This window comes from Coprinopsis cinerea (assembly GCF_000182895.1).
Source record: "Coprinopsis cinerea okayama7#130 chromosome 5 map unlocalized cont3.5, whole genome shotgun sequence".
NCBI lineage: Eukaryota > Fungi > Basidiomycota > Agaricomycetes > Agaricales > Psathyrellaceae > Coprinopsis > Coprinopsis cinerea.
In genome coordinates, this window is record NW_003307540.1 from 3,085,682 (window position 1) to 3,109,216 (window position 23,535).

Consider the following 23,535-nt stretch of genomic DNA (forward strand, 5'->3'; position numbering starts at 1 on the left):
ATGTGGAGAGGCGGAGTGATTTAGTACTTCGAAAGATGGAATGGCGGCGGACGGGGCGGTAGGTAGTTTCGGCAGCGAAAGGATAAGGGCGCGGGTCGCTGAGTATGGGTTCTTTCTGTGGAAATGTGGAATTGTTCCGGAGTGTTCTCCGGACTTCCTGCATGGACATCGGAGTATTGTCTAGGGCTCTGTGCACGGAGATAATGTGCTCGTGCTCAGAAGGCCGTGGTGAAGAAGACTTCTTGAGCGCCTCGAGGAAGGGAGAGTCGCAAGTTGCTGAGGATTTCGGGCTGCCTCTGGAGGGATAAATCCTCGGCTCAGTTCATTGGGATAGCTACGCCAAATCCAAATCTCCCACTTTGGGTGGGTCAAATGAAGGGACTCGGAGGAGATCAGAATGGTTAGCGGATTTCAGACCATTAAATCGACTTAGGATGGCAGAAGCTACCTTACCGAAAGCTTGTTATATCAACTCAGTCTTTGGTTAAGTAGCCGACGGAGAGCTGCTCGGGGTACTCCGAGTGAATGATACTACCGGTTTTGAGGGGAATGAGAGATTTTGGCTTTCGGGGTCTCGATCCTATTTCCAGCGAGGTATCCATGGCGTCTCGGAGGTGCGGACTTGAACAATATTAAGGATTTCCCCCTGGTTAACGCTGATTCAATTGGTACATTGAACAATAGCTGATATGAGGGGGAAATCGTCAACGTTAAGGTACGGGGATAAGTTGAAACTCAGAGAGATCTCAAACGCCTCGCTTCCCGAGCCTACTTGAAGTTGGGTTCAGATCTAGATCGCGAATAGAGCCTTAGTGTACGTGACATTCAGGGCAACTAATGCCATGTTCTCTCTGAAAGAGAGTAGTATCTGACACTTAAGCAAGATTGGCGTAGTTAGATAACATGTGGAGAGTCGAGAAGCTGTTTCATCTGGCGAGAAGACAGATGTTGTACGCGTGTGGATGTTTTTTTTGTTCGAAAAGAAGGAGCCTGGACGGGTCCTTCCTCCGAAGCGATGAGCACGAAATGGACTTCTGACTCCCCGAGCCAATCCTACGTGCTGTCAAAGAGTTGAATGAAGGACACGTCGTACATGCGTACGAGATCTAGGTGGGACGGGGTAGTGCAATCTGGGTGGCGCAGCGAAGAGAACTGTCGGCGCTTTTCCAAGAGTATACGTCGAGAATTAAGATGGCGTGGTGTCAAGGGATGTTTGTCGAAAGGCAAAAGAGTAAGGTTAGCACTAGGACGGCTGGTAATAACTCGTGTGCCGCATTGGCTCTAAAGAATGCTCGGCTAAAGGCGAGGGAGAAGCTGTTTGGTTGAAATGACTGCGGCAGTATCCGGAGAGTGAGCGGAAGAACGATTTGGACGGTTGTGGACAGAGAAAGCAGAGGAAATGATGTGTAGGGCGGACATGTCGGCAAATTAGTGGCGCACCAAGTGGGATTAGACGCCGGGAGACAGAGACTGGCCCCGCTGCTGTGCCACTCAAAACGGGCAGCTGTATAGCTCAATTCGGAAGTGACGTAAGCGGAGTTTGAATCCGAGATTGTGCGTTTTTGACCTCTGATCTCATTTCGTTTCCCTCTTCACCACACTTATCTCGTCGCAACAGACATTCCTTCTCGATTTGTCATCAACCTCCGACACTATATATACCCCAATCACCCTAATCCAATGCCCCCCATCCCGCCTTTCTTCCTTCCGCTTTCGACGCTATCGTCGTCGTCGTCGCCAACAGCGAGCTCAGGTCCTTTGTCGCTGTCCCGCCGTCCCGCCCAACGTCGAAAACGATGGCCTCCAACGCCCTCCTCGTCGTTGCTCTTACAGTCACAGTCGTTCTCGTGCTCTACCGCGCTCTATATAACCTCTTCCTCTCCCCGCTCAGTGCTATCCCCGGCCCTTGGTATGCTGCGATCTCCAACATCTGGATCGGCTACCACCAGCTCTGCCTTCGCCAGTGCAAGACGGTGCAGTCCCTGTTCGACACCTACGGACCCGTTGTTCGGATCGGTCCCAACAAAGTCGCCTTTTGCGATGCCTCTGCAATGCGGGCGGTGTACTCGGTGTACAAATTCGACAAGAGCACGTACTACAAGGGCCTCGTCACGTACGCCATTTCTCCTTTATCGCCGCGTTTCGCGTGTTGAGACAGTATGATTCCAGGAACGAAAACGATCACGCGTAAGACTGTCGCGTATATGCGTCTCCTTTCTGCTGACCCTGGATCAGTATGACCACCCTAGATCACGCAACCTACTCCATTAGACGCAAAGCTTACAGTCCCCACTATACCCCGCCAAACATCGCCAAGTTCCAGCCAGAAGTTCACGAGTTCACGCTGCAATTGGTCGATGTGCGTCACACTCCGTACCCTCATGACCGCGGCTGATCAGTGCCCAGATTCTTGAAAATATCGCCGGAAAAGCCTCTCTTGAATGCATGGCACTTTTCAGGAATCTCATGGTTGATGTAATGACCGAGACCCTTTTCGGTTATCGCCTCGGAGCTTTGGGCAAGTGGGCCATGGACGCTGAGGATCCCCTTTCCACGGCGATTAATGATTTTCCTAAACGCGGTATATTGGTAAGTCTTCTTGCTGTGTACACGCGCACACATCCCAACTGTGTCTCCCTTCAGCGGAGTGTCATCCCTTCATGGGTCTGGAAGCTCATCTGCCGTGTTCCTAACAATCGGTGGAGGCAATGGTGTGATTCTGATAACATCATGGCCGAGGTCAGTAGCTTTCTCCATGTGAACCCTTGGATCATTTCTCAAAGCTTAAGCCCGTAGTTTGTGAGCGAGCGTTTTTATGAGACTCGGGCACAGATGAACGCGGGGTCACACGGGGAGCCAGAAAGACCTACACTGCTCCAGCGTCTCCTTCAACATCGGTACTCGGCGAAACAACCTGTACCTGATTGTGATATCATTTCCGAATGCATGGGTCACCTGTGAGTCGCTCCTTCTAACGCATTGCCGATATCCTCAACCGAGCTTGATTAGCATCGCTGGCGCGGATACCTCTTCAACCACAATCAGCTACATCCTTTGGGAGCTTAGCCGCCGTCCAGACATCGTCGCTAAACTTCAGGCAGAACTAGACGAAGCCATTCCGGACTCCCGGGCTATTCCCGACATCGCAATCTTGCAAGAGCTCCCCTACCTCAATGGATTGATTAAAGAAGGTGACCTCTTTGGCCGATGCAATGTAACAGTGATGTTGATGACCATTTTTAATTAGCGTTGCGATTATACACTGCTGCTCCCTCTCTTCTCGAACGGGTAGTCCCATCATCTTCGTCCAAACCCAACCATCAAGACGAAGACTTCGATCTGTTGGGATATGCGTTACCGGCTGGCACCATTGTCTCAACCCAGGCATGGTCGATGCATAGAAATCCGGCCGTCTACCCATCGCCAGAATCATTTCTTCCAGAACGTTGGCTGGAATCGTCCTCAGCATCGCCCGATCAACTGTTCCAAATGCACCAACATCTGATGGCTTTCGGTGCTGGCGTACGCGTTTGTGGTGGTCAGAACCTCGCTCAAATTGTTTTACGCGTTGTGGTAGCAATGATCGTTCGTAACTTCAACGTCTTTGCTCCAGAAGAGACCAACGAGCGGAGTATGGAGATCAAGGACAGCTTCGTGAGTCTCCTCCTTACTCTGAATACACGACGTTCCATCTCATTACTCCCCAGGTCATCTTCCCAGCTGCGATGGAGTGTAAGCTCATCTTCAAACCACGTCAGCAGTGACCTCGCCCTCTCCCTACCATCATCGTCACTTTCGTCATTGGATACGCGATCCATGTCCCACCTCGTCCTTCACCCTTCCTCATATTCGCTATCGAACACCTGCGTTGCATATTCCTCCCTCCTCGCTATTCGTTAAGCTTTGTTTCTTGTTTTTGTCACCTAAGATTGTCAATGTTTTGCTTCCTTTTGATACCAGTCGTCCGGTATGGATGGCCTCACTTATTCCCTCACTCATTCGTTTTATAGCAAGCGTCGCGAAGTATTTTACGGCCCTCTTTTTAATCGTTTGGGACACTTTTAGTGATCGTGATTATGGATCCACGTTTCTCTTCCTTCCTCTTCACGCTCGTCGACTTTATAACTTCAGTCCGTTCGACCTTATTGTCAGTAGAGTACAGCACCAAAAAATGTTAAGAAAAGATTGGCGATATCATACAAAGCTTCGAGAGCAAAAAAGGAACCGAGAATGAGGATAGCTATAGTGTTACAAGATCCGGAATGGTCTGGACGGTGATACTGGATTATCGATTATTTCTTTCGGAAAGTGAGAGCAATGCAGAGGGACCAAAGGAGAGAAGTGCAGAAATTAAAGAGCTTTAACGGGATCGATGGAAGAGACGAGCAGTGTATCGGGGTTTGTGAAGAAAAGCTATAGTACAGGCTTTGAGTTGCAAGTCGAGATGTTCCAAAACGTAGAGATGGATTGTGTGTCGAGAGGTGAAAGGAAGGGAGAGGCTGACATGACAATGGAACGGAACAAAGTAGAATGCGATGGTAACCCGAGACGCAGACGAGAGATAGAGCCCAGAAGTTAGAACTGGAATAAATAGCCCGAGTGCAGGTCTATAGGTGTCAACGGCCGCCGACGGATGGAACGAAGGTTACTGATGATGTTGCTCTGATCAGTTACTTCCACTACCAGCACCGACGCTCGCCCAACTGGACAACGAATCCGTTTCTGAGATCATTCCGGAATCATCTTCGAGATCATGTTGATGACGCCTTTGTACCGTCGTAGTAGTGTTCTTGCTCGTGTTGGCGATAGGTCGTGGCTGGCGTGGAGAAGCAAAAGGTGAGACATCGGATCCAGAGGTTTCTCTTGCAGGGATGGTCGTGCTACTCCTCAACGTCGTAAATTCTCTCTCCACGTCGTTGTCAAGATCGGATTCGAAATCGGAGAGGGAGGATTCCATGGCGCTGAGTGCTGTTCGGGGTGTGGAGGGTGTCGAGGAGAGTGCGGGGGAGTGGGAGCGGGAGCGGGATTGTGGCCTTGGAAGTGTCGTCGATGTTTCGGTGACTGGATCGGCGAATGGGTTGGAGCTGGGAGGCGATGTGGGTTCGGTGGATTGTGAGGAAACTAGAGGTGAGGTGGAGGATGCTACGTGCGGGTAGGACGCGTCGAAGTAGACCGACTCGGCAATCGTCGCGTTGGGCGGTGAGATAGAAGTTGTCAAGGCTGGTTGACCACCAAGGCGAGGCGAACCGGGGTTAGAAGCGGGGAGTGAGATGTAATTCGAGGTCGTCGAGCCTGGAGTGCTTGGCGAGGCCGGGACTGAGAATACCGCGTTGGGGCTTGCCATCCCTCTTGCACCAGCTTCAGTCGACGAAGTACCCTGCCCCTCGTTTCCCAATCCTAAAGCTCCAAATCCGACGAACGGAGACCCGACACCATCTACGCTGCTCACAACCGAGAACGGACTTTCGCTCCTCGACGAAGGGGGGCTGAGTAGGACGACGTTGTGCTCGTAATCGAGTTTGGGGTCTTGAGGGGCGTAGATTTGGGAGAGGGATGGGATGGAGGGGGAGGATGGAAGGGACGGGAGTGGAGAGGGACCTTGACCATAGCTGCCCAACTGGGATGATCTCGAGGCAAAGGACGATGGTTCCGAACGGAGGGAGGCGAGGGGTGGAGGTGTGGTTGCGATCCGGGAAGCTAAGCTAGAGGAACCGGCGGTGGCGGGAGGAGTCGATGGTAGAGGAGGGAGGGGCGGCGATGTCGAAGTCTGTTCCTCTCCATCGACAGAGCGGTCGGCCAATACGATAGTCCTCGCGCTGTTCACGCTCGACGGGACGCTTCCAGCTTCTCCGACATCGAACCTACCGACACGGGGAGAAGGGAACGAGATGGTGACTGGCGGAGTGGGTGCAACGGGTGTGGCATACTCGGACGTTGAAGTTGACGAACCAGCAGGTGGGGCGGTCGGAGGCGAAGGGAGCGCCTTTGCCAATTCCGCAGGCGAGTAGCGCACAGCACGAGGCGGGGTGGGCGGCGATTGCTGGACGGGTGTTACCGAACGAGAGCTGACACCAGGCTGACTTTGGGTTACAGAAGGTAAAGCAGGGAGAGGAGGCGAGGTGACGAGAGAGGATAAATCCGAGGTACTACGGTCGCGGTCTTCTTCATTGAGCTGCGCGTGTGTGGGGTGTTCCCGAGCGATCGGTGTTGGGAGCGTCGACTCGTCGAAAGGGTCATGTGCGTCTACCTCTGTCCGGAATAACATGGAATCCGCCGGTGCATCTCCGCGAGCATGGGTTGAGGACCTCCAGTCTGCATTGCTAGAAGGGGGTGGACTGCGAGCCGGGCTTCCCTCGGGCATCGGACAGGGGACCATGGGGTGCAGCGGTGGCAAAGGAACCGAGGCCGTCCTCGCTGTCGAAGGAGTGGTGGGCGTAAGAGGCGTGGATGAGTCGTGGATGATATGGGTCGTTTGCAATGGCGCGATATCCGTGGGAGGAGGAACAGGTCGCGTTGAAGTAGATCCAGTTGAAGCTGTCGAGTGGTGTGAAGGATAGTCCCTGGTGGAACGTGTCGGGGTGATAGGTGTAAACGGTATCGTGCTGTTGCTCTATATATGATTCATTACAAGGACCAAGGATGAGGGTCAAAGGGTATTTGATGCGTATCAATGAGTGGCAGAGTATGAAAGGAAATAATGATGGTAACCCACCTCGTCCAAAGCGCTTGTACTAGGGCTGCTTGTGCCTGCAGGGTTCGTCCTCCTGTGCCTCAGGCCGTCGGTACGCCGCCACTCTTGGACATCGCGCGCCACGAGTGGTTCGAGTTCGATGTCTCCACTGCTGCGGTGACGCGAACCCTCTGGCCGGCCGTATCGTTCCACGTCAGAATCGTTGTCGGTATCCGTATCGCTTGGGTTCGTCCTCCTGTTGGAGCGCGCGTTATTCGAGGACCGTCTTCCATCTCGTTCGTTGGTGTAAGAGTCGGACAGTTCGACAGCAATGGGCCCTTGACGACGGCGTCGTCGGTTCGCTTGGATTTCATCAACAAAGCGGTCGAATTGAGGTGCAATGTGGGGGTCGTAGACGAACTAGATGACAGCGTCAACACTATAATTGAATGTACCCGCAACGGCGAGTGCGGAGGATACATCACGAGAGTACACACCTGCTTGAACGCGATGACGGCGCCCACTGTTGCTATCGCGGCTACAACGTACACAGCTGGACCAGGCATCTCGTTCTCGTCCTTCTAAGCTTATCCTTATCACCGTTCCTTCGCTGCCCTGGAGCTTCTAGCTTGTCGGAAACGCAGGGGGGTGGGTACGTCAAGAGTCGTCAGAAACGCTAGTGCTGTTGCTAACGTTGGTACTTGTTGGTCTGAAAGAAGCTGTCGTGATAAGGGGAGTTGTGATGATGAGATGACGACGGGGCTGGGGTAGGTGGAGGCGGTGCTGGTCTGCGACGACGACGACCAAGTCTCAGACCTTGAGTAAGTGAAACCACACTGGTGTCTGTGCGTCTTTGGTCACTAACAAGGACAAGTAAAATGTGAAGGTGCTCACAGTTGCACTAGAAAGGGGCTTCCAGAATGTCGTTCTCCTTGGCGTAAAGAGGGGTCGTTTGGTAGGCGCCCAACGTCAAAACGCAGCGGTGAATGTCTTCAACGACTCCCTGGGTGTAACACAAGCTCTTCGCAAATGGTTAAGTCGACTAGAGCTAGTTGTATCCACTTGGAAAGAGTTTGTAATGTTTCCGGGGATGTTTGGAGCTTGGGGTTCCTTATCCTCCGGTGGCGGTTATAAACGATGACTCGTGTAGGCCTTGTGGGGACAAGTTCCGAGTGCAAGACCAATGAGCTAAGCCTCCCGTGTTTCTGGTCGTGATAAAGAAGTGTATCAGCTACCCGTGGCCGCCAGCAGAGCTTGGGATCGCTACCTCGTTGCGCTGTGACCAATATCCCGCAGCAGCAGCGGACTTTGTGGGTCAGTTCAACCGTAATTCTGGTAGGAACCCTGGGCTCGTGGTCCTAGTCGTGGTTGAGCGGCCCCAGTTGCGTGGATTTACAGAGAAATTTGAAGGAACGAGTCAGGTTCAGACCATGGACATGGAATGGAACGAAGAGACTGGCACTGGGAACTTTGGCAGCCTATGTTGCACGTTTCCCCGCCATCAATCCCGGTTAATAATCCGTCAGAAGCCTGGACTCTAGTTTGTTTGTGGGCGTCCACAAAGACACGTCAAAAAGCTAACTATTAGGCTCCAAGCTTACTATGACCTCCAACATCAGAACTCAGAAGTGGAGCTTGGGGAAGCGAGAAGACAGGGCGAAAAAAGATGACCGAGGCAGGGGTCGAACCTGCAATCTCCTGATTCGCGTTTCGTAGTCAGACGCGATGCCATTTCGCCACACGGCCGATGGTAACTGGGACAAAAATAGCTTTCTCGTTCACACGGCTAAGCCATTGTACCTTGCATCAACGACTGGGAAGATTCTCCACGTACTGTACTTGGCACGATTTGGGAGGAGGAACTATCGATTTCGATTCACTTTACTAGTAGCCCTTTCATTTGAGCAACTCACATTGAATTGTTCTAGGCTCCGAAACGATGCTTGACTACTTTGCCTAGAAGGCGAACTCTGTTGAAATCGGTAGTATACAAGAACTAAAGTACGAATGTAAAGACAAGGAATACACGGGTAATTATAGAACGGGAATATTATAAGAGCCTCCTACGTTAGACTACCGCGATATAACTCAGTACGGAGACTAATAGAAGATGGCGAGCACACAATCATCGTCGGTCAATGGCAACATCAGCCTGCCACACATCTTCAAAAGTGTTATGGAATCCAACGAGAACGAGGTGTTCGAATTGGATGGCGGTGGGGCCGATCGCGTACTCCACCGCGTCTGGGCGCTCATTGCGGGCGTGCTATAAGTAGGAAGTTCAGGTCAGACATGGCACAATTGAGATGGGACCAGGGAAATGGAGAAATGAAACGACGTACCTCGACGAAACGAGCAAAGTTTTGAGCAATCGTGGAAGCCAGTTGGGCGCGGGTGATGTGTCCGCTACCAGTGACCACATTGATGACTCGATAGAAGTCGAGATGGGTGTAACCAGGCCACTATTAAAGGAACTCATATATCAATATTTTTTGAGACTGTGAAGGAGGTAAGAGAACGTACCATAATCCGCAGAGTAACGGATTTCAAACCGGTACTCGCAAACACAGGGTCATTAGCGCCGGCAATCATCTGGCCCAGAGCTGTGATACTGCGCGCCGAGAGCTCGCGCATTGGAATGCCCTGCTTCTTGAACCCGATGTAATCGAATGAGAGAGGCGGTAGGTGACGGTTATTGGTTGCAGTAGCTTGTCTCCACTTTGACGGAGGCACATAGGACTTCTGGGGGAGCCACCGCCGGAAGGGAGACTCGAATTTGTGTCCCGGGTCGATGAGCGCTCCGGAGAGGGAGCTGTACGACGAATATTGGGCAGAGGAGACCGGAGAGTGGAGTGGGTTAACGTGGGCCATTTCGAGATATTAAGCGGGAGGATTGAGAAGTCGATTCAAGCTCGGACTTGGGGAGGATGTTGCGTTGAGGATGGAGGAACATACCTTCAGTGCGACGAGTTTAAAAACTAGAGTCAACTTCTTTCTCTTCTTTCGTCGTCTTTGGTTGGGTTGTAGAGTAGGAAGGGTGTCCTAGTGTCTTTGAAGTGCCCCATTGAACTCGGATACTCTTCAAAGGGGGAGTGTAGTGATTGACCCTCCGTGTGTGTCGCCATTGAGCCCGTTCAACACCTCTGTGTACCAAAGAGTCTTAGCGATCCGGAGAGCCTTGTAACCTTTGTAGACCCATGATTATCCAAGGGAATAGATACTCCGAGCCCCCTTGAAGCCCCTTTGAAGACACCACGTTGAGGTGATCGAGTGATCAAACAGTTATCAAAGCAACCCGAACGCGGCATGTGTATGCGTAAAAGCCACGCGACGTTGTAAGCCCTTTGAGGTTGTAGGTCCATTACGCATTTGTCACTAGATGTCGCCAACGAAAGCCCATAGCTCAAACAAACAGACACCCCTAGTTTCGCTGAGGCATTGCGTAGCGATGAAACAAAGTGCGTTTGTGATGCCGTTGCCAGTTGGGGAGATCATTCGCCAGAGAGTCGCGTCGAGTCATGGTGGCTGCAAGATACCTCCAGAAAGGGTATCTCCAGAGAGCTTTGACAACGATTTTCGAGGAGATAACCCATTTGCGTTTGAGACACGATGGTGGAGAGAAAAGTCGTGCTTTGATTTCCGGCCGCTCGGGATGTGGCAAAGACTCCGCTCAAATCCTGTGATCCGGTATGCACGGGCGAGCGTTTCAGCCCCCTGTCAGTGTTAGCTGCCAGTCCCACCAATCAACGTGTTTGCCCTGTGCGTTTACATACATTGAAAGACAATATGATGGAAAGGAAAAGCCAGAAGTTTGGCAGAACTAGGTGTGTCGGAACTCTTTTGATAACTGTTCCGGGAGAGAGTACCGCTGAGGGAGGATCGCGTCAACAGCGCCGGGGAGCGATGGGGATGGCTGTTTTTAGAACGCCCTGAAACCCGACCGGAGTTCTGGACTTCGAGTCACGAGTTCACCAGCCATATATAAAAGGGGACCCCAATCCTCATCCCAGCAGCAGCCTCCGACGGACCCCAGCCATGATCACCCTCTACGACATATCCTCTACCCTCCCCAACACACCCTTCTCAGCAAACACCTGGAAAGCGCGCCTGACTCTGAACTACAAAGGCCTTGCATACAAAACTGAATGGGTGGAATACACGGACTTTGCTTCTGTATACCAGAAACACGACCTACCCGCACCAGCCAAGCGCCCAGACGGCTTGCCTCGTTACACCCTCCCCGTGATCTACGACGACGCTACGGGGACGGCTGTTGCGGATTCCCTTGAAATCGCAAAGTACCTGGAAGGGAGGTATCCAGAGTCACCGAGGGTCCTCCCTCCTGCAGGCGAAGATGGCGTGGACGGTGTGAAGCAGGCTGAAGAATTTGGGAACCTTTTATTACGCCAGCTCGTTCCGTTTTTGCCACTCCTCTTCAAGAAGTCGATGGACATACAGGTTGGGGCCTCCCGCGAATACGCGTCGGCTGCTCGAGCCAAGGTTCTGACACAATTCGGACATAACATCAAAACGATCGACGAGCTTCAGATCTCGGAGGTGGAGGAAGCGGAGATATGGCAGAAGATGAAGGATCTGTTCGACCAATTTGATGAGAAATTTGGTGGGAAGGGGGTGGTTGGATGGTATCGTGGAGACGGGGTTTCGTTCGTTGACTTTATTCTGGGAGGGCTGCTATTCGCAATTAGGATAACTTGGGGAGAGGAGAGCGAGCAGTGGAAGGCGCTCTCACAGTGGAATGAGGAGAAATGGGCGAAGTACTTGGATAATCTAGGGTCCTACCAGACCGTTCACTAAAGGTTTCGAAAAGGAATGGTTCAAATACTGCATGTCGTCGCTCGTGGTGTATAAATTGCAGTCTAAAATCAATGTTCCTCGACCATGTCTATTCTAGCCCGAACCTGTACTCGATCGGCAGTGGTCCCGGTGGTCCAGACCCCCAAATTGCTAAGCGCCCAGGGCGATCCCGATAAAGCAGGTCTCGCCCCTATGCGAGACGCGCTCACGTGCTGGCCAGAACCACCGCAACCGGCTGTCAAAGTCGGACTCTTCTACTTCAACGAACCACAATCTTCGTTTAGCCATTCTTTGATTCCAACCACCACGAAGAGCCTACAGGCTCAAGCGCATCACCTAGAAGATGGTGGAGAACATCAGCCACCAACCTAAACACGAAAGTTACTACTGGGATTCTGTGGTCTTTTCGGTGCGTCGTTATCGCGGCCTGGAGTCGGGAAGGTTCTGAGAGAGTGACGGGGTACAGGTGGACAATGTCTTATTCAAAGTTCCGAAGTATCATTTTGTAGAAGGGTCGGAATGGTTTTCGACGACGTATGGTCTCAACGACGTGGCCAGGACCCTGGCGATGGACGCTGGTTCTTCTAGCAACGGAATCATCACCCTGCCCCAAGTTTCTTCTTCAGACTTTTGTAGCTTTTTGGAGGTGTTGTATCCCAGGTACGCCACGTCTCTGCCAGCAAAGCTATTCGGATCGCTCAAGCGTTCTTTCTAGGACAATTCAAACGACTCTTACCCTTTGCAAAGCCAAATGGTTATCCATCCTCAAGCTCTCCAACCAGTGGCGCTTTGCCCAAATTCGAACCTTCGCCATCAACCAGCTTAGCCTTTGTTCCCTGTCAGCGCCTGAGCGAATATGCCTCGGAAAGCAATACCACGTCTCCCCGTGGTTTTTGGGAGGCTGTGACGAGTTGGTCAGGAACGAAGAGACGATATCCATGGAGACGGCGCAGGAGATCGGCACCGACTGTGCGGTGCAGCTGTTCATATGCCGTGAGCGCCGCCTTTACGCGGCGGACCCAAATTACCTCCAGAAGGTCTTCGCCAAAGAACTGGCGGCCATCTCCGACTGGGAGAAGGAGTTTTCGAGTCCAGTATCTGTTGTCGACCGGGATGGATCCAAACGTCAGGACGAGGAGCACACCAGGTCGTCTGTGGAGGTGGAGAGGATGCTCACTCAGGAGGACTCGAGGGCGGACGACAGTGGTCAATGGACTGATTCCACCCTCCACTCCGATACCGATTCCCAAGGCGACGTGTCTATGAGTGATGCAGAGGCCAAAGCAGATGCTTGTCTCAAGCCCGGTGAGTATTCCTGTTCTCTGATGTTACATTACACCGACTGATCTCCCGTTCGCCCAGGTCAAAAGCTATCACCCAACGACGGCTCCGAGCTCGCTGAACGCTACCGCCAAGAACGGGACCAACTAGCTGCAGAAGCCGAAGAACTCAAAGCTCAGGAAGAAGCCCACCACCAAGAACGCGAACGTCTCACCGAGGAGATCGAAACTCTACAAGCCAAAGTTCAAGATACGCTGCAACAGCTCGTCAAAGAACACCTCGCCCACTCTCAGACCATCTCCGACCATAAACTGCGGCTTCAGCGGAGCGAAGAGGCGGCATCGAAGTACCGGGTTGAGCGAGACAAGTTTGCGATGAGGATTGCGGATATGAAGCAGCAGTTGGAGGAGATGCAGAAGCATAGGAGGTACAGTGAGATGGGGGCGTTCTTCCAGAGTATTTCGAGTGGGGATAGGCCAAGGGCTGGGCGACGAGAGCGGGTGATGAGCTCGGTGGGCGTTGCGGGGTCATCACCGCTGAGGATGAGCTGGCACGGTGCACCGACCGGAGCCAACAGTGTTGCATCTGTTCCTGAAGTTAAGTTCCCGTCGCCGGTAGATGCCGCAAGGGTGGAGAAGACGCGACGATGATTCCTGGTTCTGGTGCCAGCTTTCTTGCTCTCTTTCTTGCTGATGATCTTGCTCTACGCTTACTCCCGTTTACGTCATGACACGCATATGCTCCATCTAATTCGAATTCGCCATCCTGCATTGCCCTAGATCTTTGTTCACGACTATGACCTTATGACCACGCTACGATGTAGACTAATGTTCTGATTCCATAGACTCAACGCTAATTGATTGCCATGACCATATTCCATCATAAGCGCCTGAATCATGTACTTAGTACTACCTGGTTCCTCGTGCTCGGGGTCGACACAAGGAGAGTCAATAGGACATTGGGTACGTATTCGACTGACTATGATGAATGGCCCGTCAAGTCCGAACTGTAGAGCACCATCACAGCGAGAACCTCCAAAGTTCCTGACAAAGACAACTCGGAGAAAGTCTATCATATACGTTCCGATGGGTAAATGAACGTGTTCTGCGCGTTGAAGGCAGAGTCTTACCAAGGCAATAGCTGACTAAATCCCAACGAAATGTCTGACTAAACGTTCGACGCTTGAGGTAGGGACTCGGGACGTAGTGCTTAAAAGACAAGAGATGGCACCCGTCTTTATTCTGCAGGACCCACTCATCGCAGATCGAAGATGATTATACTATACGACCTCCCATCCAACCTTCCCACCCAAGCCTGGTCTGGCAACACCTGGAAGGCGCGGTTCTGCCTCAACTACAAAGGTCTTCCTTACAAGACCGAGTGGGTCGAGTACCCAGACGTCCCCAGCATCTACAAGAAGCATGGTATATCCCCAGTATGCAGCTTTGGAGAAGGCGGCAAGTACTACTCGCTCCCCGTCATCCACGACACTTCCACCGGTACCACCATCGCCGAATCGCTCGAGATTGCAAAGTACCTCGATGCGACTTATCCTGATGCGCCTTCCGTCCTGCCGAAGGTTGTCGAAGGATCAGCCGAGGCGCTCAGCGATCAAGCTGAGGTAGTCAAGATCATAGACGGCGACTATCCATTGGTTCTTCCCATTACGCTGCATTCGGTTGGGAAGATCCTGAACCCGCCCAGCAAGGCGCACGTCGTGCAGACGCGTGCACAGATTCTAGGACTCTTTGGAGTCGGGACAATCGAGGAGTTCAAGTTCTCCGAGGAGGATGTTAATAAGGGGTGGGATCATCTGAAGAGCATCTTCGATGCTTTGGACAAGAAGTTTGGTGGGGAGGATGGGAAGTTCGGGTGGTATCTTGGAGCGCGGATCTCATTTGCGGACTTTGCGTTGGGCGGGAGCTTGCTATTCCTCAAGACGGCTTGGGGAGAGGATAGTTCTGAGTGGGCGAAGGTCAAGAACTGGCACAATGGGAAATGGGTCGCCGCTTTGAATGCTTTGGATTCGTATACTACTGTTGTGTAAACAGGTTGCGACTGTGTTATTTGCCTTTGAATGTCATGTCCATGCCTATATATACGTCAATTGTGTGATGTCTGCCTCTGAGCCTTTAGGGCCTAGTCGGTAACAGCCAGACTTTGGGAGTGAGCATAGCCGCCCGCGATAGACGCTCGTTCCGGTCGCTGGGAAAAGTTCGGACCGGTTCGGTAAGTCCCGGAATCGGTTGGCTCCTCCAGTCTCCCACCGTCTGCTCTCTTTTTCGTGTTCTCCTCAACCCTCTCGACCCGTCGGTGTCTTGAAATTCTGGTTCCAACGTTCCACTGTCCAAAGCGCCATGGAAATCCGTAATCCCTTCCCTCTGCGTCAGATATCAGAGCTCGGACCGACAAAAACTCGTAACCTCGGCCGTCACGAACGAACCTTGAACAGTGACACGACCCAGATAACCCTCAGTTTTTTGCGCGGCGGAGAGTGTTGTATATGTCGCTAGTCGATTTCGCTCACAGGCGATCGTGGGCCCTGTTCGCCGACAGACCCGACATACCGCGTTGCGGCCTGCAATTGGTCAGCACAACGCCAACGGCGCCCTCCACGGTTCTGAATAATCGATTCCTTTTTCATGAATCAGCAAAGTTCTCGGGTGGTACTGATGTGTTTCTCTATCGTTCTTTGACTTTCGATTACCAACCACTTCTGGGCTCCTTGGACGACACGGACGGGCGACCGGTAACCTTGGACCCGGAACCTTTTTAGGAGATATAAAGGGCGGGGAGGACGCATCGTATCTATGTTCCCCAGATGCCCAAGATGATCACCTTCTACGATATCCCGTCGACCACCTCCCTCAATTCCTGGTCGCCCAACGGCTGGAAGACCCGCTACACCCTCAACTTCAAGGGTCTGCCGTACAAGACCGAGTGGGTCGAGTACCCGGACATCGCCGCGCTTTACCAGAAGAATAACGTCCCAGCGCCTGCGAAGCAGAGCGATGGAAGTCCCTATTACTCCCTCCCTCTGATCCACGATTCAAAGACCAATACTTTCGTGGCCGACTCGCTCGAGATCGCCAAGTACCTCGACAAGACCTACCCGGATACCCCCAAAGTCCTTCCTGACGGCGAGGAGGGGTTGGCAAAGACCACCCAGTTCCTCGGTGAGCTGGGCGGCACCATGTTCCCTCTTTTCCCCATCATCTTCCAGGCGACCGTCCCCATCTTGAACGAGGTCAGCAAGGACCATTTCAAGGTGGCTCGAGCGAAGAACCTCGTCTCCGTATTCAACAACATCAAGTCGATCGATGAGATCCAACTCTCGGAGAAGGAAGTTGAGGAGCGGTGGGAGCAGGTGAGGGCAGGTTTCCAGGGCCTCGATTCCAAGTTTGGTGGGGAAGGGAAGGAGCTTGCTTGGTTCGCCGGAGATAAGATCACGTTCGCGGACTTTGCACTCGCGGGAATGTTGCTCTGGATCAAGTTGGTTTGGGGAGAGGAGAGCGCAGAGTGGAAGCGGGTGTCGGGCTGGAACAATGGCAAGTGGGCTACGATGCTGAAGAAGCTGGAAGCATATCACACTGTCGCATAAGAAGAGAGAGGATAGGCCGGCTATATGATGCATGATGTGTGTTCCCGTGTTATTTACCTCCACCTCAATCTAAACCGCTTTTTTCGCTGATGTCGTTACCGTCTTCCGGAACTTTCGACATGCGGAGTACATGCGATGATAGCTCAGTCTAACCATCATTGTCGATGTTCAAAGCTCCCTCCGACGAGAACGGAGGGTTCAAACCTGGTGACATTCAGTGGCGCTACTTAGTACTTATTGACTAACAAAATCCCGATAGACGCACCCGTACTAGAAACAGAAGCCTCGAGGACACAGCTGAGTACTGCTTCAGAAACCCCACCTGTCTATCGCAATCAAATGATCATCCTGATACACACCCACAACGACACTGCTTTGATCGCCCTTCTTTCTATTGAATCCTTCATTATGGATGTCATTGGGATATAGCGCCCGAGGATTATCTGTCACCGTCGAGATCATCACTGCAAGAGAAGCGGCTTCGCTTTCTCAACGGGTCGGAAGGCCAGGCACGAATGATCAACAACCCCAATCAGCGCCCATCGTCGGATACAGCGGTGGAGGCTGATTGCGCAAAGGGATATGGTGCTGGAGGGTGGGGTATATAACGTCCCCGGGAGTTTGGATCGAGCTCCGAGACGCCATCTCCCCCTACCACTCCACGGAACGACCCGCACCCCCACCTTCTGCCAGGATGTCGGTGAATGGACTGAGCCTTCATGAACAGCTTCTTTACGCCGTAGACTTCATTCGCAAGTATAATGTGGGTTCCTTTTGATTTTTCCGTAACTTTTCAGCACGAGTAACTCCCTTTTGCCTAGTAGTATGCCCAAGGTTAGTCTCTGACATCACGGGCTGGAAGAGTCAGGACATTGGTATTAAATCGCTCTGTATGACAGTGGCCTCAATGACAATGCTGGTGAGTAGTCTCAATGCGTCTGTCCCGCCCAGTCTAACCTATCTTCGCCATCGTTGATCCAAGATTGCCGACTATCTGGAAACGCTACCTCTTGAAGTGAGAATGTCTCATCCTCTCGCATCCGAGACTCTATGGCTCAACAGCAAGCACAAAGGTCAAGCACATGTGGACTAGGAAAATGAGCAAACTCAAGATCGCCTATTTCGTGACGCGGTATTCGATATTCGTGTACTACATGCTCATCTTCATTTGTGCGTACAAACCTTGAGGCTGATCGTTATCGTTCTGGAAGGCATCGCTGAATTCTTTCATCCATTTAGACTCTGAGTCGCGAACATTAACGATTCCTGTGAGTCCCAGTTGGACCGCCTTCTTATCAACTGCTCACTCTCGTTCTATGTGTTAGCAATGTTATCGCCTTTTTGTGTCTAGCGTTGGTACGGCACGGAGCTGCTGAAGGGCTTGCATTCCGTATTGATTTCCGAACTCTCCCAGTGTCGATTGTGGTCAACAGCGCTTGTTCCGACGGTGAGTAGAAGTACCTACCGACCCCTCGAGTTCGAGTCGACTGACGCACTGGCACATTTTAGCTCTCCTCTACCTACAAGTGTACGCCTTCTCCGGTAAAAATAAGATCATAGGCTCGTACCTTGCATTGCAATTTCTCGTAAGTCCCCTCTCTTGTGAAATGCAAGGCATGTCACAAATTCTTTCCCCGCGCACTACTACTAGGCGGCGTATGCGATCAAATTCGGACTATTGTCCCGCTACTTCAAAGTCATCGTCTTTGCGAAGTTAAACCTCCCCGGGCTCTACTGCACGCCTATAAACCCGTTAGAAGTGGCACCCTATATGGCTGGTGTGTTCGTTGTACCCATTCCTGCCATCACAAGTGAGTGTCTGCCCCAAGCCTGTGGCTTTCAACCTTACACCCGCTTTGATAGTCCTCATCGCGATCACCTTTTGGATCCATCGCTCAAGCTATAGAGGCCTCCACAGCTCTCTGCTGGTAGTTCTGGTCCGCAACGGAATGATATATGTGCTCGTCATCCTCCGTGAGCGTCCGCAACTTGGTCGTGGTGATCAACGAGCTGACTCCATTCCTTCCTCGCAGTTCTCACCATTATCACCGTTATTGTCAACTATGCTGTGAGGAGTTTCTTCGAATTTTGCGTTCATGGCGACGAATTGATCTGACTTGAAACGACATTCTATGACCATAGCATGGATCGAACTCCCTCGTCTCGATGTGCGCTCCCTGGTTCTCCCATACATCTCCCACCCATATACTGACGAGGCACGGTTTATCCAGCTTCCAAGGCGCCGTACATCCCCTCTTATCCACCCGTCTGATTCTTCACCTGCGGGAACAAGCTCATCGCGAAGCCGAGTCAAGCATGGCGAACGCTGCTAGTCCACTTGGAGGAAAGCATGCTGGGAAGTTGGGATCTTTGAAGTTCGCTGCACCGCCCATTCAGAGTGGGTCAGAGACCTCGACCGCGGGGGTGTCGACAATGGAGATGTCGGATATGACGCACCGGGTGTAGAAGCCAGGATACGATTTAGACATGATCCTTCGACGATCCTTTATGAAATTTATGAACCTTGCATGAAGAAACCTTCACTGGTGATGAGATTGTATTATGAGGGCCCCAAAACCAAAAGCCAATGGCCTAGTCTACACATAATTTACATCACAGTCAATAGGTATATGATCGTCTAGTCGCTGTCCTCAGAGTCCTCGAAGTCGCTGTCCTCGTGGCTATAAGGAGAGCGTACTACCCACTCCCCGTCCCACATAACGGAAGCTACGACCTCCCCAATGCGCCGCACGTCGTCCTCGTACAACTTCATACAGCCATTAAACTGTAACTCCTCAATCTCCCCACCCAACTCGTACCTCAACATCAACCAATCCAGGAACAATTCAATATCGATCTCTCCAAAGTCGGCGGATTTAACTACGAGCCTTTTGAGCGAAGCAAAATGTTTTAGCTTCGAAGATGAGTTGGATGGCGCACCGTCCAAGTCACTTGGCTGCGACTCGGACAGAAGTAAGTCCAGGGCATGGTTATTGCAGATGTAGCGGAAGAAATCTTGGGATGTGTGGCGTCTTTCAAGGGAAATTGTGTGGACGGAGGGTAGGTGGGATAGAGCCTCGAAAACCTCTGGGCTGTGGTTGATATCCAAGTCGAGCGTGAGGACGTCGTTCAAGGGCAGAGCGGCGAGGAGTTTGTCACAGTGGACGAAACGACTGTAATAGAGGATTATTGTTAAGTCGGGCGGCTGATCAATTGTGGGCGTGGTAATGTCGTTATGGTCCTCCATCACGGTTGAATGACATTGGATGGTTGCTCTGTAGGAGTTGTAGTGGAAGGTGAGAGAACGGTAAATTTGGCTCCAAGTGCGAGACATCGCCTCCCCAAATGCCACTATAGTGGCGGGAGGGTCTTGCGTAAGGTCCGACAATTCAAATTTGGAGGAGAGGGAGGGAGAAGGAAGTACAAGGTGCTTCAGAACATATTCGAATTCGCGGAAAGAGTACGCGTCAATTCGAAATAATTCGAGCTTTGGGAGGCGGGTGACACGGCGTGGCGTTTCCAAAGGGGGTGCAAGAGCCGTGACGTCAAGGTCCAGCTCGCGTAGGTTTGGCATGGCTTCAATCCCTTGGAAGAAGTCTTGGGCGCTTGGGACGGAGTCCCCCGCCTCCAGCCTGAGAGGCAACTTTACCTTGAGCGAAATGAGGGCGGGAAACATGGGTGAAGGGGCCGTCCAGGACGGTAAATTGTATCCCACTAGCGTCAGCTTTCGGAGCATCGGCCTCTCACCACCTCCCAGCCACAGGGTATGAGGGAGTTCGGGGTGCGCTCTCAGCTGCAGACTCTCCAGGATGGGGGTTGGGGACGTCAATTGCTCGAGTTGTTGGCAAACAAAGTCGTTGTCCCCGTCTATGTTGAGGCCCTTCAGACGATGTAGCTGTGAGAACACCTTTCTGATGATATCGGCGACTTCGGGTTTCGAGCTCGCGGAGCGTTCCGAGAATCTGAAGGAGATGGGGGATTGTTTTGACCGTTCAAACATAGCCACGGCCCAGGGAGCATTCAGGCATGTGTCAATGTCAGACCAGAGTGTCATACAGCCCAGGGCTGTAGACCTCCAGCATCGCGAAACGTGTGTGACTTTGGTCCAGTCAAAGAGCCGGATCTTCTTTCCAGAGGAGTAGTATCTGCGTCCCCAACATGGCGCGGACGTGCAAAACTGCTGGTAGTGTATAAAAACTTGAGTGAGGATCTCTGGTGGGAGACGAGCAATTTCAGTCAGCTCGTTTCTGTCGCTTTTCAACTTTCGAATCTCTTCTTCCAGTTCTGCGATGCGTGAGTCGATAAAGTCGCGTTGAGCTGCTCGCTGGTCACGTTCGTCTGCCACGTTTTGGGACGCGGGTACTGGAGTGCGGTCTTTGCCTTGTGAGCTTGTGCCTCAGTCTGAGCAGGTCCAGCGCTTACCTGGAGATGGTTCAGACATCTGGAATCAGGCTAAACAGATTAGACCCAAGGAGCAGAAGAAACTTGAAGGTCGACGCGACTATAGTAATGCATCAGCACACCGTATACCTGGGAAAGCTTCCCACAATCCAATCACACTCAGAGCCGAATACATAACATCGGTACGTGGAAGCTTTGCAAGGTCAGTCCATTCCTCACAGACCATCCATTACAATACCCCTATAGCTTTAAGATCTATATTGAATTCAGTACAGTAAGCTAACACGCCAGAAAATCAATAATCGCAATACGGACATCCAGAAGCACCACATTCGTCACACGGCGGTTCATCCGTGTAAAATTCAACATCCACCACCACTTTGTCCAACCTCTTCACATCTCCGACCGGAAGATTCACACAGCCATCCAGCACCAAAGTCTCAATCTCCCCTCCCATCTCATACCGCATGATCAAGAAATCCACAAACGAGTCAATCGGGATGGTGCTCTGGAAATCGACTCGCTTGCAAATGAGCGTCTTGAGCGCGGGGAAGCGCGAGACTTGTGTTGGCGGTGGTGTATTCGGTGGTCCCGTGTTGGTCGATTCTACGAGCTGGAGGGCGGGATCGCTGTGTATGCATCGGTAAAAGTTGGCTGCAGTGAGCTGAGCAATAGTGACATTTTCGAGGGCGGGCAGTTCAAACGTTCTGATTGGGCAAGGATGTCGGCCGCGAGTTGGCCCTCCGGACGGTGTTCGGACGAGTATAGGAAGGAGAAGGGTGACCGTTTTGACCTTTCGAATATTATTCTGGCCCACCGTCGATACGAGGTGTTGATGTTGCACCAAAGCTGAGCGCAGCCGAGAGCCGTTTCTCTCCAATATCTCGAGACGTGCGTGACTCGAAGCCATTCGGGAACCGGTACATAATGACAGTATGCCAGGTCTCCTGGAAAGAAGCACATTTGTGCGTAGAGGATGAAAATCCTGGACAAGACTTCGGGTGGAAGTAGGGACACCTTCGTGGGTTCATCGTCGACGTGTGGGCCAGAAACTTTTCAAATTTTTTATGTCGAAGGGTTGTCGAAGGGCCCAATCACGTCCCAAGTCGCACGCTCGATCCGGCCTCAAAGCCAACTTAATTCGTGATCACACAAGAGAATTGATACATCTTGAAATACCAGAAACGAGTATGTATGTACCTAGTGAAGGACATGGGTCACCCATGGCTCACTCAGGTCTGACCCTCACCCATACCCACCAAAACCCATACCCATGAGTGTGGGTGTGGGTTTCCGTGGGTTTATGTGGGTGTGGGTGTGGGTCTGAAACCCATGGGTTTTGGAAGCATGGGTAGAGTGGAATTGTGAGTGATTGGAGTACAAATAGATATTGGACATAAATATTGAACTTAATAGAGTAGATAGCATTAATACAAGAGCAATTGAGGTCAAAATAGTTGCATACAGAAGCATTTTTCCCATTGGCACTTGAGACTCCAGTAACCCGTGGGTCAGGTGGGTTAGGTGTGGGTGCCGCAGAAGTGACCCACACCCACACCCACCTGACCCATACCCACCAACCCACAGGGTCAGCCCAACCCATGTCCTTCACTATATGTACCAATCAAGCTGCATATTTCAAAAATTGCAATGTTCACATCCAGACGTCCAATCCCCACCTTTATGAATTTATTGAGTCTTCCATGCACTAAGTGCCCATGCTGCATCGATCATCGAGTGTGCTGACTTCCTTCGTTCCCTCACTTCTGAAGTCCTTTTCCCAGCCCAGCCTAGATCGCTCCAACCCAACGTTGGTCATCTCTCATGGCCAACGCAATGCGTTCGCAATAGGCGTCCTGCAATCATTATAACTCAGACGAGTCGATGAAGGTGAAAACAACGGGGATACGCGCAATGTTCGATCACGTTGACGGATTGAATCTTCCGGAGCTCAGAACGTTCAGACCTCAGGCCTCAGGGTTCGGAACAGTCTCCAGACGAGCGATCACGCTTTGAAAGGCCCTCAAGCTTCGAGTTCAGATTTGATGCAGCCTGGCACCCTCATCCTCACATGCCTCACCCCATCTCGCAGCTCGTAGCCTCACAACCACTCAGGTCTCTCACATCATCTCAGCCTCAGGGCCTCACATCTTCGAAAACTCCCTGACGTCTCTTCCAGCTCGCAGGTCGGTTGCAGTGCTTGAGTTTCGCAGGTTTGAATTGGTCTGGCGCTCACATTTCGCACTCCTCGCTCACTCGGAGAGTATCTGTTGAAAAGCACGAAAGGTCAGCACACCACCGACGTACCTCACGCACTCATGATTCAGAGGACCTGGGCCTCCGAGTTGTCACACCCGTGACCCGCCTGTCTCCTCGGAGGAGCACCTCGGGAAGAGAGAGCACGGATCCCTGGAGAAATCGGTCAGAAAAGATGACTGAGGTGAGAGACGTACCAGGGGTGGCAAGATAGTGAGCACTCGAAGACGTAGAAAGTCTCGAGGCCTTTGCCGACTCGGGAGACAAGTCACGAACGCCTGGAAGAAGAGCCCTCCATTTAGCCAACAGACCAAATCAAATAACCCGCTCACCAAATCCATCGGACCACCTCTGATTTAACGTGCTTTGGTTCGACCCGGAGGAGTCTTGTTAGACTCTCCGGAGTCTTAAGCCCAGGGACCCACAGCAAGGGAGCACGAGGAAAAGGGAGCATCGCCCGTCGGGTAGCTCCCCCCACCTTCCCCAGGATCCCCCGCAGTCTTCGAGCCAT

General features: G+C 52.1%; 11 protein-coding genes and 1 non-coding gene across 12 annotated transcripts; 6 read left to right on the forward strand and 6 right to left on the reverse strand.

Moving 5' to 3' along the window:
• Nucleotides 1-1,796: 1,796 nt before the first annotated feature.
• Nucleotides 1,797-3,764, forward strand: CC1G_07897 (cytochrome P450 11B1; the record flags this gene model as incomplete). The annotated part of the gene is made up of 8 exons (XM_001839130.2): nucleotides 1,797-2,113; nucleotides 2,236-2,359; nucleotides 2,407-2,589; nucleotides 2,644-2,739; nucleotides 2,833-2,957; nucleotides 3,010-3,191; nucleotides 3,248-3,654; nucleotides 3,708-3,764. 8 exons carry the CDS (start codon nucleotides 1,797-1,799, stop codon nucleotides 3,762-3,764), a joined length of 1,491 nt encoding a protein of 496 aa, XP_001839182.2.
• An 803-nt stretch (nucleotides 3,765-4,567) lies between these two features.
• Nucleotides 4,568-6,361, reverse strand: CC1G_07898 (hypothetical protein; the record flags this gene model as incomplete). The annotated part of the gene is made up of 1 exon (XM_001839131.2): nucleotides 4,568-6,361. The coding sequence occupies one exon, from the start codon at nucleotides 6,359-6,361 to the stop codon at nucleotides 4,667-4,669; it is 1,695 nt and encodes a 564-aa protein (XP_001839183.2). The 3' UTR covers nucleotides 4,568-4,666.
• Nucleotides 6,362-8,337: 1,976 nt separating this feature from the next.
• CC1G_20127 lies at nucleotides 8,338-8,416 on the reverse strand. Its single transcript has one exon. It is a non-coding gene; the product is annotated as a tRNA-Arg (tRNA).
• A 379-nt stretch (nucleotides 8,417-8,795) lies between these two features.
• On the reverse strand, nucleotides 8,796-9,541 carry CC1G_07899 (hypothetical protein; the record flags this gene model as incomplete). The annotated part of the gene is made up of 3 exons (XM_001839132.1): nucleotides 8,796-8,936; nucleotides 9,013-9,132; nucleotides 9,194-9,541. 3 exons carry the CDS (start codon nucleotides 9,539-9,541, stop codon nucleotides 8,796-8,798), a joined length of 609 nt encoding a protein of 202 aa, XP_001839184.1.
• Nucleotides 9,542-10,705: 1,164 nt separating this feature from the next.
• On the forward strand, nucleotides 10,706-11,485 carry CC1G_07900 (hypothetical protein; the record flags this gene model as incomplete). The annotated part of the gene is made up of 1 exon (XM_001839133.1): nucleotides 10,706-11,485. One exon carries the CDS (start codon nucleotides 10,706-10,708, stop codon nucleotides 11,483-11,485), a length of 780 nt encoding a protein of 259 aa, XP_001839185.1.
• A 343-nt stretch (nucleotides 11,486-11,828) lies between these two features.
• Nucleotides 11,829-13,416, forward strand: CC1G_07901 (hypothetical protein; the record flags this gene model as incomplete). The annotated part of the gene is made up of 4 exons (XM_001839134.1): nucleotides 11,829-11,894; nucleotides 11,952-12,145; nucleotides 12,201-12,790; nucleotides 12,848-13,416. The coding sequence occupies 4 exons, from the start codon at nucleotides 11,829-11,831 to the stop codon at nucleotides 13,414-13,416; spliced, it is 1,419 nt and encodes a 472-aa protein (XP_001839186.1).
• A 615-nt stretch (nucleotides 13,417-14,031) lies between these two features.
• On the forward strand, nucleotides 14,032-14,859 carry CC1G_07902 (hypothetical protein). The gene has a single exon (XM_001839135.2). The coding sequence runs from the start codon at nucleotides 14,037-14,039 to the stop codon at nucleotides 14,811-14,813; it is 777 nt and encodes a 258-aa protein (XP_001839187.1). The 5' UTR covers nucleotides 14,032-14,036; the 3' UTR covers nucleotides 14,814-14,859.
• Nucleotides 14,860-15,366: 507 nt separating this feature from the next.
• CC1G_07903 (hypothetical protein) lies at nucleotides 15,367-16,367 on the forward strand (the record flags this gene model as incomplete). The annotated part of the gene is made up of 1 exon (XM_001839136.2): nucleotides 15,367-16,367. Exon 1 carries the CDS (start codon nucleotides 15,597-15,599, stop codon nucleotides 16,365-16,367), a length of 771 nt encoding a protein of 256 aa, XP_001839188.1. The 5' UTR covers nucleotides 15,367-15,596.
• A 1,097-nt stretch (nucleotides 16,368-17,464) lies between these two features.
• Nucleotides 17,465-18,833, forward strand: CC1G_07904 (hypothetical protein; the record flags this gene model as incomplete). The annotated part of the gene is made up of 10 exons (XM_001839137.2): nucleotides 17,465-17,537; nucleotides 17,607-17,635; nucleotides 17,693-17,723; nucleotides 17,782-17,814; nucleotides 17,877-17,953; nucleotides 18,019-18,178; nucleotides 18,231-18,341; nucleotides 18,401-18,435; nucleotides 18,510-18,535; nucleotides 18,599-18,833. The coding sequence occupies 10 exons, from the start codon at nucleotides 17,465-17,467 to the stop codon at nucleotides 18,831-18,833; spliced, it is 810 nt and encodes a 269-aa protein (XP_001839189.2).
• Nucleotides 18,834-19,005: 172 nt separating this feature from the next.
• Nucleotides 19,006-20,808, reverse strand: CC1G_14726 (hypothetical protein; the record flags this gene model as incomplete). Its single annotated transcript, XM_002911251.1, has 2 exons — nucleotides 19,006-20,741; nucleotides 20,790-20,808. 2 exons carry the CDS (start codon nucleotides 20,806-20,808, stop codon nucleotides 19,006-19,008), a joined length of 1,755 nt encoding a protein of 584 aa, XP_002911297.1.
• Nucleotides 20,809-21,063: 255 nt separating this feature from the next.
• CC1G_14727 (hypothetical protein) lies at nucleotides 21,064-21,678 on the reverse strand (the record flags this gene model as incomplete). The annotated part of the gene is made up of 1 exon (XM_002911252.1): nucleotides 21,064-21,678. The coding sequence occupies one exon, from the start codon at nucleotides 21,676-21,678 to the stop codon at nucleotides 21,064-21,066; it is 615 nt and encodes a 204-aa protein (XP_002911298.1).
• A 1,215-nt stretch (nucleotides 21,679-22,893) lies between these two features.
• Nucleotides 22,894-23,535, reverse strand: CC1G_07906 (hypothetical protein; the record flags this gene model as incomplete). Its single annotated transcript, XM_001839139.2, has 5 exons — nucleotides 22,894-23,035; nucleotides 23,123-23,177; nucleotides 23,222-23,302; nucleotides 23,357-23,388; nucleotides 23,450-23,535. The coding sequence occupies 5 exons, from the start codon at nucleotides 23,533-23,535 to the stop codon at nucleotides 22,894-22,896; spliced, it is 396 nt and encodes a 131-aa protein (XP_001839191.2).